This window comes from Myiozetetes cayanensis, unplaced genomic scaffold, assembly GCF_022539395.1.
Source record: "Myiozetetes cayanensis isolate MyiCay16 unplaced genomic scaffold, myiCay2020 scf7, whole genome shotgun sequence".
In the NCBI taxonomy this organism is placed as follows: Eukaryota; Metazoa; Chordata; class Aves; order Passeriformes; family Tyrannidae; genus Myiozetetes; species Myiozetetes cayanensis.
Genome location: NW_026087964.1, coordinates 9,300,112 through 9,312,966, shown reverse-complemented (window position 1 = coordinate 9,312,966; position 12,855 = coordinate 9,300,112). Strand labels below are relative to the sequence as shown.

Below are 12,855 nucleotides of genomic sequence, written 5' to 3'. Positions count from 1 at the left end.
ATGCATGCAGTTAAGTGCCTTATTGGTTTGTTGATCTGCACACAGGATGCACTGGGATAGTTTTAAGAAGAAACCCTTACCATGGTAACACATAACTTGAAAGATTGCTGAGGGAGGCTATAGCTGTTCTTTTGTCATATGGAGATTTTTAGGAACCAGTATCTGCAATTCACCGCATCTTAGAGGCTAACCCAAGAATATAATCTGAATTATTGCACAGTCTAAGTTCCAGAGAGGTGATAGAGGCAAGTCATAAGGAATTAAAAGTATTCAAAGGCTGGGCTGTCCTCTGTATTCTGACAAAATGACCTACTCTACATACCAAGTGGCTAAATAATTCAAGGAGAATCTTTCTGTAAGACAGTGACATGCGTAGTAACTGCAGCTGTATTTTGACTACATCAAAACGCAGTCAGTGGATTGAAAACCTGAAAAGTAATTTAAAAAGTAATGAAGGTAGCCTGGCTGCCATCTTTTCCTTCACTAAAAATAATCCTTCCAGTGCTGTGTTTGGAGGCATTTTTTGATTTATACACTGCATAGGGAAGATCATGTGTAGCAGGAGGTTACATTCCCAGACAGTCTGTATCCCTACCAGTGGCTTTCTGTGTTTGAGGCCAGTGACACAGGCTGCCTTTGGGAAAGGAAAATGGTGAATGTCTTCTGATGGTTATTTCTTCCTGACAGGAACTTTCGCACACATAAAACTTCATGTAGGAAGTTTTTCTCCTAGCAGGGGAGCAAAAATACTTGTTGTTCTCTTCATTGCCAACAATTATAGACAATCTTAGTTGATTTGCTTTAATTGAGATGTTTGAGCTCAGACCGTGAGGTTGACTCCACAGTCCGTAGTAAGACGTTTTGAGAGCAGATGGATTGATTTGACATGTTTACAGCCTCTTAAAACTTTTCATATTAAAATTCTACTTCTGGAATGAAAAATTATGAAGTTAATTAATTTTAATTATTCCTTCCTGAATATATAAAATTTTCATTCATTTTCATACTGTATTTTTCAAAAGTTTTCAACTAATACTGAAATAATTTTCATAGTGGAGAGATTAATGTATCCAGGCTACTGTCAAAGATGTTTCCAGTGGATTTACATGCTCTCAGTGTTACATTTTATGTATTTTCTTTTGGAATTTCAGAAAGATGATTCCCAGAGACTTCTGGAAAGCTTCAACTCTGATGAAAAAGAACACACATTCACAAAAAATAAATCAGAACCCTATACATCACAAGAGGAAATGGTACTGGAGGTAAAGCTTTGCTCTTGTTGGTGAAATGTCCATTTTGCTGCATGTGGCAATGAGCACATTCAGGGCCTGCTCCAAACACTCTCAATTTTAGTGGGTTTGGAGATGAGAGTTTAAAAAGTGTTCAGAAAAAAGTGTGAGATGGAGAGTGGGAGTTGATCCCTGCTTATGATTACAACCATTTAAAGAACTCATTCACCTGTATGAATTCCATTTCACCTGGGGGACTCTTTGGATGTTTTAATCAAGATCCTGAGTTGTTTTTGCACAGAGGCTTCTTTGGTTTTGTCTGTATGTCATCCTTAGTTTCAAAAAGCTGATGGAATAAATTACCACTATTGACAAGAAAAAGTTCTTAAGTACTGGAATCAGTGCCAATAGTTAATAGTGGATTCTTTCCTGGATGAAGAGCTTTATTAGAGAAACTTTTACAGCAACAAAGTAATCCAAGTACTGAAAGACCACTGTGGTGAACTGGGATTCATGGACAACTGGAGAAACAATTTGTGAAGGAAAGTAGTAGAAGGTATAAACTTTACCTACCCTCAATGAAAAAATCAAATAACTTTTTTTTTTTTAAATAATCTCAAAATAACTGGAGAACCAGTCCTATCATGTTAGATCACTACCTTTGACCAGAGGTGATTTGACTGCTCTTGGCAAAGTTAAAGGTTGTGATTAAACTGCACATTTTTAAAAATGTGCAGTTCAGCAAACTCAGTCTATTATACATACATTAAATATATGCAGAAAATGTCAGTTAAAGCCAGCCAGTCTGCTGCTTAGCTTGTAACAAAAACTGATTTCAGAACAAAGAGGAGATAGATATTATTGTTAACATTTTACTGTTGGTTTAAATCCTGGCAGGTAATTAATCTTCATTGCAGTTTTGTGATCAGGAATGGTAACAAACCGTAGGTGGTCATTTTGCTTGAGTTAAAGTACAGCATAACAAGTGCATGGATTAAATTCTCTTTTGGAGTGTAAATCCTGTGGGAGAATTCACACAGTTATACATCTTTATGCATAATACCAGTGCTTTTGAAATGGGATCACAGTCTTTTAAAGATGGTCATTCACAACTACATCCATTTCCCAAACATCTTAACTCATTTATTACACATTAAGAAGTAACCTGGTTATTTGAGGGACTTTCTCCCACCTATTTGTCTTAACTACTGAAGTCACTTTTTTTTTTGTCTATTCATTTGTTCCAATTTTCAGAGGCTTTTGCTGTTACTAGCATCGAATTGACACTTCATTAAGAAGCATAGATGAAAAATGCTTTTAATTAGGTTAGAGTACTTCAGAAAACAGGTATTTTCATTCAAAGACCTTCCACATTGCAATGATGCTATAATTAATGTATTAATAATAACTGTGTGTTACGTATGCCTGCTGAGAAGCAGGATGTATTACTTCTAGCACTCTACAAGATGACTTTTCCAGCTTTTGTCTGGCTGCTCTGCCTTCAGTCATTGCAGAGCAATAGCTCTGCCAGCTCCTGTCCCTGAGCATGTTCTGCAACACTGAGGCTGCTCAGTGTGAACGAGTGTTTTTCATACTGCCCCCATGCTTTTACAAAAATGACTTCTGGAAATAAGTGAAATGGAGATGAAAAGGTGCAATGATAGAAGTACAATGAATTATATAGTTTGCTTCTCTCTTTCCATTTCTATTTTTATACTCTATTAGTGTTTTGATACTTCCTAGAAAAAGCTATATAGAGAAAATGATGTTTTGACAGATCAGATTCTTTCATTTTATTTGGCAAAATAAAAAAAAATAGAATAGGAAATCTCCTAGTGCTTGGATTCACTTATCTGTTTCGTATAGACAGACTTTTATTAAGCCATACATAACCTCTAAAAACAAAGCTGATGATCCCATTGTTCCAGTGGTTAGAAGAAGGGAGTAGCAAAAAGTCAGATTACATTGTATAGCAGATTGTATAAAAAGACTGTATTATCTACAAAAATTTTTTTGAAAAAACATTGATATTTTCTCTAGATTTTAGCTAAGAGTTGTACTATAAAAGTTCTTGGAAAAAGATGGTGACTAGTTTTGCTTAATCTATTGTTTCTTTATTTAAATTGAAAGGCAGAATTTATAGACATGATTATATCTGTGCAGCTCATCCTTTAGTAGTTTCTATTATTAAGTTAATTTCAATCTCATGTAAAATCTGTAGTTTTTGCTGGGGGGGGGCAGACATGGCACAAAATGAAAATATCATGTGAATACCAGCTATTGCCTATTCTTCCTCTCAGGATTAAAAACATTTTTGTAGCAGTGGTAATGACAGGAGTTCCCTTATCGAGTTGTCATACTCTGAATGAGTCCTAAGAGAAGACTTCTTGTGCCAAAGTAAAAACAATTAATAAATAGGTATCAATAAGAACTTCTAAGTTTTGTAACAAAAAGGGGCATGCAATACTTACAGATACCAGATCTACTGCTGTTCCCAAATTGTTTTCTGTTCTTTTCCATACAGGAAAGTGACTCTCCTCTGGACAGTAACATCACAGCATTTGCATTAAAGGCAAAAGTGATCTATCCCATCAATCAGAAATTTAGGGTAAGGTTTTAGATTCTACTAATAAAAATTAATGACAATCATTCTGTGTCACAGTAAATTGCAGAGTCAAGTAAAGAAGAGCATTTATTGCCAATTTGCTTAATAGGGATCTTTCTTCGTTTATAGTCCATTGACTCAGGGTTTATTCTGTAAGGCATCAACTGCTCTCAGCTCCCCATGAAACCTGCAATGCTTTACATGGTGTCCAGTCAATTTTCACTGTAGCTAAGAGGCTTTTCTGCCCATTAACATTAATGGCAGTTGGATCTGTCCAAGGAGCCTTTAAAAAACCCCATAAGGATCTGAAAGGAAGAAAACATACACCAAGCAGCTAACTACAACAGAATGCTTTTCTGAGCAATGCAAAAACCTGTCAGTATGATGAATCCTAATTTATGTGGAAACACTTTTGCTGTATATACTGTTTAATTTTTCTCTTGAAAGCAAACACTGCAAATTGATGAGATGTTTATCTCCTTATTATGTTGTATTAATTGACCTTGTGAATTTTCTTTGACTTGTAGCCTTTGGCAGATGGCTCATCCAATCCATCTTTGCATGAGAATCCAAAGCAGGCAGTTCTACCTAATCAGGTTGTGGAGACATCCACGTCAGGCAGCCTGGGATCCCTGAGCCAGGGAGACAAAGAGGACTGTAGTTCCTCCACAACAATACATTCCTCAACAAGCGATGACAGATTTCAGGCTCGAGCCTTCCTTAAGGTGACCAGCTTCCCTGAAGTGCTGACATGTGAGAGGTAAACAGTAAATTTACCCTTGTGTTTGGTCATTTCCTAGCATACCCTAGTGGTTTTCAGGACAGTCTCTAAAGGTTTGGTATAAACCAGAGGCTTGGCTTGAATGCACACAGTCACCGTATCAAGGCTGGGTTATCTGCTTATAACTCTATAAAAGTGGTTGAGGAGATTAAAGTAATACATTGTGCTGTATGTTGAAATTCAGCTTGTTCTTTATGAAATATTGGGAATCAGAACTTTGTCAAAAGGTGTCTCGTAAAAAGTATATCCATGTTAGGATAGGGAGATACTTTGTTACGGTTCCCATGCTGGGTTCACATGAGTGGTGGTGTGCTCAGCTGGGAATGGAGTCCTCTGCACTGTACAATGTCCAGTCACACAGCACGTGCCTTGAGAACACCAAGTGGTCTGTTCTCTCCCTTTCAATGGGAATCACTCATGTCTTACTGTGGGAGAACAGCTCCTTTCTCAGACGTGCCACTGGTGAGCAGGTAGAGTGAATTGAAATGGACTGTCAGCTCTGATTTCCTTTCAGCTGCACCCTGGATGAACACATGTGTGTCTGTATCCTCTTTAGCAAGGATAGGGATATTTGTGTCATGGGATTGGGGAAGGTACTGGTGATGAAGAACATTTTCAAAGTGTTTACTCTTATAATAGCTGTTTTAATTTAAAGCCACATATTCCCTTGGCTGTAGCCACTCGTGCCTACGTTTACCTTGCCTTTTTCTAAAGGAAACTGCAATTCCAGCTTTGTTAAAAGCACTGCTTTGTTTTGCTTACTTTTACATGCAGAAATTTTATCTGAAAGAGAAGACAAAGTAGAAATAAAGTGACTTAACTGCTTTTTTGGGGCAGTGGTTTTAGGAGAATTTAGTGGTTAAATGAAACTATTATGTGCTGTTGCCATTTTGTGTAACTATCATTTGGATTAACACTTTTTTAATCTTTGTTTTAGTTTTGATGTTAAGCTCTGCCTTTGCAGTCTAATTTTAAAAGATCTCATGCATCTTGATACTGAACTCAGAAAAGAAAAACATGTGGTAGGTACTTACAGCTCATTAATAACTCTTTGTTTGGAATATCTTAGTTGAATATCAGTTTAGGAAATAATGTAAACTGGCTAGCTGGGATGTAGTGTAGCAGAGTTGCGTATCTACATTATTGTCTTTATTTTTTTCTCCTGTTCTGCATATATATGAGCTTCGTAAAAGAGTAAAGTATAATGAAATATATTGGTCTGTGAAATACCAATATAGCAAATATAAAAAATTGGTTTTAAACTTTACTCCAGAGAATAATGCATAGCACTTGAGGTTCATAAAGAGAGGTAATAAATTATTTTAAAATGAATTTATCTTAAGGACAATTCTTGTGTGTTGCAACTCCAAAGACTTCAAGCTTTTTGAATAAAATTTAAAATTCAATTCAGCTGAATCAGTGCCATTGTGATAAGTACAATAGTTGTGATTTTGTAGGACTGAGGAATTAAGGTACCACTTAAACCATAGATAACTACCTACACGAGTCACATCATCCAAAGCTGACAAGAAAAAGAAGAAAAAAAAAGAAAGATATACAATTGAAGCCATAGAATACTCAGTTAGGACAATTGTTTATGGTGACTAGTTGTGATCAATTATAGAATCATTACTGCTACTGAGTTTTAGCTCAGTTAATGTAAGCCTGTACATAAAGTCTGTAGCTTTCTCCTCCCTTTTTTTCTTGATTTCTGTTTGAATAGATTGGTCATTTCTGATATATTTTACTAAAGGCACTGAGAAGATTTTCTGAACAAATTTCTACACAATCCAAAGGAGAAAGCATAAAAGTAAACCTGGAAAGCAGTTTCTGTTCTGATGCATTGTTCCCATCTCAGTAGATGAGATTCCAGAAGTAGATGAGATTACAATCAGATTCCAGAATGAAGTTTAGCTTGACTAGTGAAGGTTGAACTTGATTTCAAAGTTAATCATCAATCTGTAAATGAAGGTAAGGTAGCAACACAGTAATGTAATCACAGAAACACTGAGAAAATGAGCATTTAATACACTTTGTGGCCCATTAGAAATCACCACCACAAATTACTTTGACCTTTAGCTAAATATTTAAATAGCTTTATATTTTTGGTAGCAGGGAAAAAGGGAAAAAATAAATCAGTCTAGAGAATACTTTTTTCCTTTTCCACTCTTCTTTCTCTGATTTCAGTCAATCTTTCTTAGGCTTAGGTCTAAGGGAACATATCCTTTTCTTTCAGTCTTTTCCTGAATTCTTTTTTGTTTTTCTTTTTACAATATGTAGTATCTTGGTGGTGTATTCAAAACTTGCCAAACTCCTATCCAAAACATTGGCAAGTGAGATCCAAAACATGGCTACTTTACAGTTTTCTCTTCTGCTGAGCTCTAATGATAACATATTTTCCAGATTTTGCTCAGCCAACACATTGGCTTCAATACATGTTTTTATATGTAAATACATTTTTATTTATGTTTTTTATCTGTTTAAAATGGGCAAGTTCTGCATCATCTCTTTTCAAATATATGAGTAGCAGGCAGGTGGCTGTTAAATTTTACATATTTTGGTTTTCACTTTGGAAAATGCTGCAGGAGTTAGTAATGAAGTCAGTTGTCTTTATGCTGAAACTCTAATTGAGACAAGAGGGGAAAAGGTTAAGCAAAAATGTTCATTGTGTTAAAAAAATTCAAACCCATCTTTTTGAATACACTAGTATAACAATCTTAAAAAAAGGCACACATCTGGAAAATAAATATGTTTCTTGTAAAAGAAGCCAGCTAGAACTTGAGATGCTTACTTTTGGTTTGTATATAAAAATGATGGATGCTTCATGTGGCTGACTACAATTAAAATCATTGTAACAAATCTTCATTATCTTTAGAACAGTTGTTATCTTTCAGTTTAGTTGTTCATTAAACTTTAGAAAAATGGAGTTTTTACTTTTAAGTGATCTGCATTTTCTTCAGTCAAGAACAGTTTCAAATGTGTCAGTTTGGTTACAAGGATGTAGGAGATTATGTCCTTGTCTTTGTTAGAATGTAACACCATCTCCCAGTATCTTACTGAAGCCAAAACCAAAGAATTTTTCACAGTGCAAGTACTGGAGAGTTGCTGGTGATGTATCTGTTATTTCACTTATGATTCACTATAATCTCCCTGATCGATTTAAATCAACAAATTTTATCCCAAAGATGTCCTTACAATGTTGAACAGGCACTTAACTTGGGTTTTGTTTACTTCCTTTTAAATAGATGTTTATTCAGGTTCTCAAAATATACCTCACAGACTTTTATCGTAAGAAGAAGATTACTGATGATTTGTTCAAGAAGATCCTTTTAATTCAGGAGAATGTAAGTGGGTTTGTTTGATAATATTTAAGACCACAGAAAATAAGAATTAATCTTATTACCACAGCAGGCTATCTCGCCCACTCCTTTTAAACAGCAGTGTTATTTGTAATCCGTTTCTGAAGAAATGCAAAGGAATTCCCTTGTTAGTTGGTTTTCTCCATTACCTTATATGCATTTCCTCTTTGTTGTTGTATGAAGTGTTCAGGACAGTGATGTGTGTAATCTGTTAAGGATAAAAGTATTTTGTAGTTTAATCCATTTAAGCAAACAGAACATTGAGAACCTTATTCACTCAGATTTAATAATTTCTAATTACCAGGACCTTGTTTGGTCTCATGTATCATTACTGATAATAAAATAGCAGTAAATAAAGTACCAGAATGAATCTCAAGGCTTTCATCAAGGGAAAATATATCCTCTTTTCTTTCATATACTTGTATCAAAGTCCATATGCCACTTCTGAACTGAAGACATACACTGTCAGTCAATTTGCATTTCAGAGAGTCACAGTAATATTTCTAAGGTTATGAGAAGGAAAGAAAGTGTTACAAAACTAAACAAAATAGGAAAGCTACTGCTTCCACTTTCCATTTTCCAGTTTAGAGTCATAGAAAAATCTGAACTGAGAAGCACATCTGCAGATTATCTGGTCCAACCTTCTGTAGGAAGCTTGGCCTTAAGTAAGGTTATCCAGTGCTCTGTCAATCCAAGTCTTGAATATGTGAGCAGCCTAATTACAGTATTGATTTTTTTTTTCTTACTATAGATGTAGTTTCACATTTAGGCATTAGTCTGTCAGCTCATCAGCTCTAGTTGTTGACTGACTTTGTACAGTCTCACAATCTGTGAATTACTATGAGGAATCTCTGTAGTTGTATCTCATAATTTGTATCAGAATGCATTTTACCTTAAAGCACTCTTCTGCCTTAAATCCAGTGAGATTAGTGTGCAAAAACTTGGATTCAGTGGAAATGGACAGCAGTCTTGATTGTACTTACATACTCGTGGAAATACATGTATGTGTAGTAAGTGTGGTTCAGAGCTGCCGTATACCTGGAGATTTTCCTGCTCGCTACAGAAGGTGCGAAGACAGAACTTCCTGAATGTTCTTGTTCAGCTTCCTTAGCCATGAGCCAGAACTGACATACAAATTCACTCCCAAATTTAGAAGTTATGTCTGTTTTTCTGTTTAAAAATCACTTGCTTATTTTCTCCAGGATTTTGAAGAATTACAGAAACAACTTGACTCGAGACTCCAGAACACTGAGATGTCAGGAGCGCATAATTCAGAGTACCAGACTCTAGAAGACTTAGAAAGGAAGGAAAGGGAATATTCTGAGCACGTGATAGATAATGTAACTTTTTTTTTTTTTCTAAGATTTTATTTTAATGTTATTCTTTTGATGGGGACTGCTTTAGTGCAGTGGTTTTGTTGACAGTATTTTATAAGTGTATGAGGACTGAAAACGTTTTTACATTGCTCCAGAAAAACACATTTTCATGTTTTTTGTAAAACACTGCCATTTTATCACAATGGGTTAATAGCTGAGAAATGTCTGTTGCTTTTCTGATGGTAAGATTTGTTTCAAGCATATGTGTAGCCTCACTTTTAGAATCTTATCCTAGCACCTTGTTTTCATCAATCCCCATAACGAAGAGTGTAATAAGAGATTATAAACTTTTTTTCAGTTGAAAGAAGTACTAAGAAAACAATTACAGGGCAGCGTTTTAGTACATTTTGTGCATTTACTTTAGCAAAACATTTTTCTTAGCAACCTTCTACATTAGAATACATTTACATGGGTTTTATGTACAAATACCATTTGATAGCAGGCATTTGATTTTCAAAGTAAAGATTTTTTTTTCTCTAAAGTAGACTCACTGTGTAGGAATAGGTTTCAACCTAGAAAACTGGAGGTTAAGAATATTTTGTGTATTATTTTCCGCTAAACTGAGTAATCTGTAAGATATTCTTTCCTGGTTTTGAGGTTTGAGCAAATTGACTGCTTATGAAAATGAGAGACTGACTAGTCAGACTGATGGCTCTGTGAGCTGCCTGCTCTGATTGACTCTAGCACTTCAGCCCTGGACTGAACAGCCCATCATCTCAGCCTTGGGCCTTTTTCCTACAGGATTTAACATTTTTAATGTCTGGTGGTGAAGTGCTTCACTGTGAATTTTCTCAGCTTTCTTTTGATTCTCTAAGCCTTTCACTTTACAGTGGATGTCTTGGTATTTTTGGTACATCTGTGTCAAGTTTCTTTTGCAATTTAACTTCACTCTGTGAAAAATTGATTGTTTAGAGTTCTCCAGAGTTAATCACATAAAAAATCACTGGCAACCTTGCTGAGCAACAGGGCATTTATTCACCAGCAGCAATCATCCTTCAGTGGCTCTGTCACTCTTGTGCCCGCAGATGCTTTTCATTCATATTGAAAATTATTTCTCTCTGCACAGATTTGTACAGATTGGGACCTTGAACTAAGCCAGCCTTCCCTTGATAATGTAAAGGGTTTTTTTGCCATACTCACAGGTGCCACAGGCAATTTTTTGTCCAAAACTCATGGATATTTAATAAAAATTTTGGTTATGGATGCATTTTCTTATCTTTATGTGTACTAGTAATTGTGTTGGATGCCACAGAATATTCACAGTTGTGCAGAATCATAAGTGTTTATGGGATCAGAGCCTAAAACTAGAGATTACCCATACAATTCCATCAAAATTGATAGATACACTTTGCTGATACTGCAAAAAGTACTTAATTCCAGTGTAGTCAGTCAAGTACTTATGTAGCATCTGGCTATGAAAGGCTTTGATGGTGAAAAACAGTAACAGTTTTCAGTTTTCCTTTTTTTTGTAAAAAATGATGTTTGACTGGAATGCCTGCTCTTACAGCTAAATAAACTTCCCAGGAAAAAGAAAAGCTGCAGTTTATAAATCATGTTTTTAATACTAAAAACATAACGGGTTTTATAAATGCAATATGTGGAGAACTAACAACAAATTAAAGGTTATTTTAAAATGTCAGGATTGACCTACTGGTTTTATTTCACCGCCAAGAGTATTATCATATAGTAAACAAGCCCTTTTGCTTTGCAAATTGTTCACTATAATACTGAAAGCTGTCTGTTGTCTCAGTGACTTGTATCTCCATAGACTCATATGTCCCTTGCTGTAATGAAATACCTGATAATTAATGAGGGAACATGGGGTTTTTTTGATTCATATTCCACAGATGGAAGCTTTCTGGAAGCAGACTGACAAAGCCCAGCAGGCTTTTTTGGACCAATCAAAATGTTCAAGTGCCAAAGCAACAAAGATAATGATGGATCTGACCGAGAAGATGATTGCAGTAGAAAGTTTGTTAAGTGAATCTCAAGATTTGTGGACAATGGTAAAGTAGAAAAAGAAATGAAAGTTGAGAAAGATTTAGTCAATCTGAACAGAAGGAGTGATGTAAGTGTACAGAGCCTGTCATTCCTGCCTCAGGATATAGACTGCTTACTGCAGTTGTCTCTGTGAGCTTTATGGCAAAAAGCTCAGTTTCTGTTGCAGTTTATGAAGACTCACTCTTATTTCAAAATGAAGGCCTGTACTGTTGTGCCATATAGTACCTTGAAAAGAGGTCCAAGACTTCCATGTTGCCCTTCTGTCCCTGTTTTCTCCTTGAGTATTTAAGTTTGTTGTGCAAACTTGTCTTTTACTGACTAAATGTCTTCTTGACAGCTACAAATAATGAAAAACACCAACAGTTTTAGGTTAGCTCTTGCAAGTGAACATGCAGTAAACCCACTGCTATCCTTCACTGATCAAGATACTCAGAAATATTTAAGTACTTGAAGATTGTTATTCACATGGTCTTGATAAGCCTCTGCCGTTTGCTGCATGATTTGGGAATGAATAATTCAATGAAAGGAAAGCACAACCAAAGACACATTCTTGGTTTCTAAACAGGACTTTATGTTTGTTTTAGGACATTCAGGAAAGGTTATTCAACTGGGAGCTTATGGTGAAAATGATCGATTCCCTTAAGTCCTATATACCAGAAGAGTGCAAGGGTAGATTAATTATTGTATCAAATATTCTGGACCATTTAACTGTAAAGAATAATCTTTCAGTCCGACAAAAGGAAGAACTTCTAACAGATCTGCACAAAGCCTTCTGGGAACAGCTGGCACATTTCAGTAATGGTGAGTACTTAGACCAGAGCTCATGACTTAATAAATATGGGTACGAGTTCTCATTATTGTATTAAAATTTTTTAAAATTATGGCTTTATCTCTATACCCCTGTTTTAAAAAGGTATTGATGAATTGACCAAGAACATTTTTATTCTGAGGGGTGTATTCTTGGAATGGGAACTTTGGCTTTAAGCCTTGTATGTCTTGTTCCAGGTACTAGTATGAATTTATCTACAGTTCACATAATCTGTACCTTATTTCATTAATTTGAATATTGAAGAACAGTCACACTTGTAACAAGTATTTGTGATATTTCTCCATTTACTGTTTATGCACTTGACATTGGTGGTGATACTGGCTAACACAAGACACTGTCCTATGATTTCCTGCTAACCTGTGGAGCCAAAAGATACACAAAGCAGATATGCTATCACTCTTGTAAAAAGATAATTTTAAGGCTTATGTTCTTCATGTGAATCTCTCTTTTATTATATTAAAATACTTTAAAAATGAAGTCTTTTTCTCTTCCTTTTACACCCCTTCACATTGCCTATCTGAAAATATAATTTTAAAGTCTAAGTTGACTGATCCACTGATTCAAGGTTTTCCTTGTATCATTTTGCATGTTACCTAATGCCCAACATATTGAGAAACATATCCCCAGCTTTTTGGAGAGGTGCTGTATCAGGGCTCAGTGCCTCCCATCAGCACT

The 12,855-nt window shown here is 35.5% G+C and overlaps 1 protein-coding gene across 3 annotated transcripts in view; it reads left to right on the top strand.

Moving 5' to 3' along the window:
• Positions 1 to 12,855, top strand: part of EVC (EvC ciliary complex subunit 1) — a 50,690-nt gene that overhangs the window by 1,989 nt on the left and 35,846 nt on the right. For 2 of the 3 annotated variants that reach the window (XM_050338381.1, XM_050338382.1), the window contains exons 2-9: positions 1,152 to 1,262; positions 3,754 to 3,837; positions 4,362 to 4,594; positions 5,553 to 5,637; positions 7,861 to 7,959; positions 9,177 to 9,314; positions 11,198 to 11,356; positions 11,936 to 12,152. In XM_050338381.1, coding sequence (XP_050194338.1) covers positions 1,152 to 1,262; positions 3,754 to 3,837; positions 4,362 to 4,594; positions 5,553 to 5,637; positions 7,861 to 7,959; positions 9,177 to 9,314; positions 11,198 to 11,356; positions 11,936 to 12,152 — 1,126 coding nt within the window. The remainder of the gene's footprint in view (positions 1 to 1,151; positions 1,263 to 3,753; positions 3,838 to 4,361; positions 4,595 to 5,552; positions 5,638 to 7,860; positions 7,960 to 9,176; positions 9,315 to 11,197; positions 11,357 to 11,935; positions 12,153 to 12,855) is intronic. The other variant, XM_050338383.1, reaches the window with a different exon arrangement.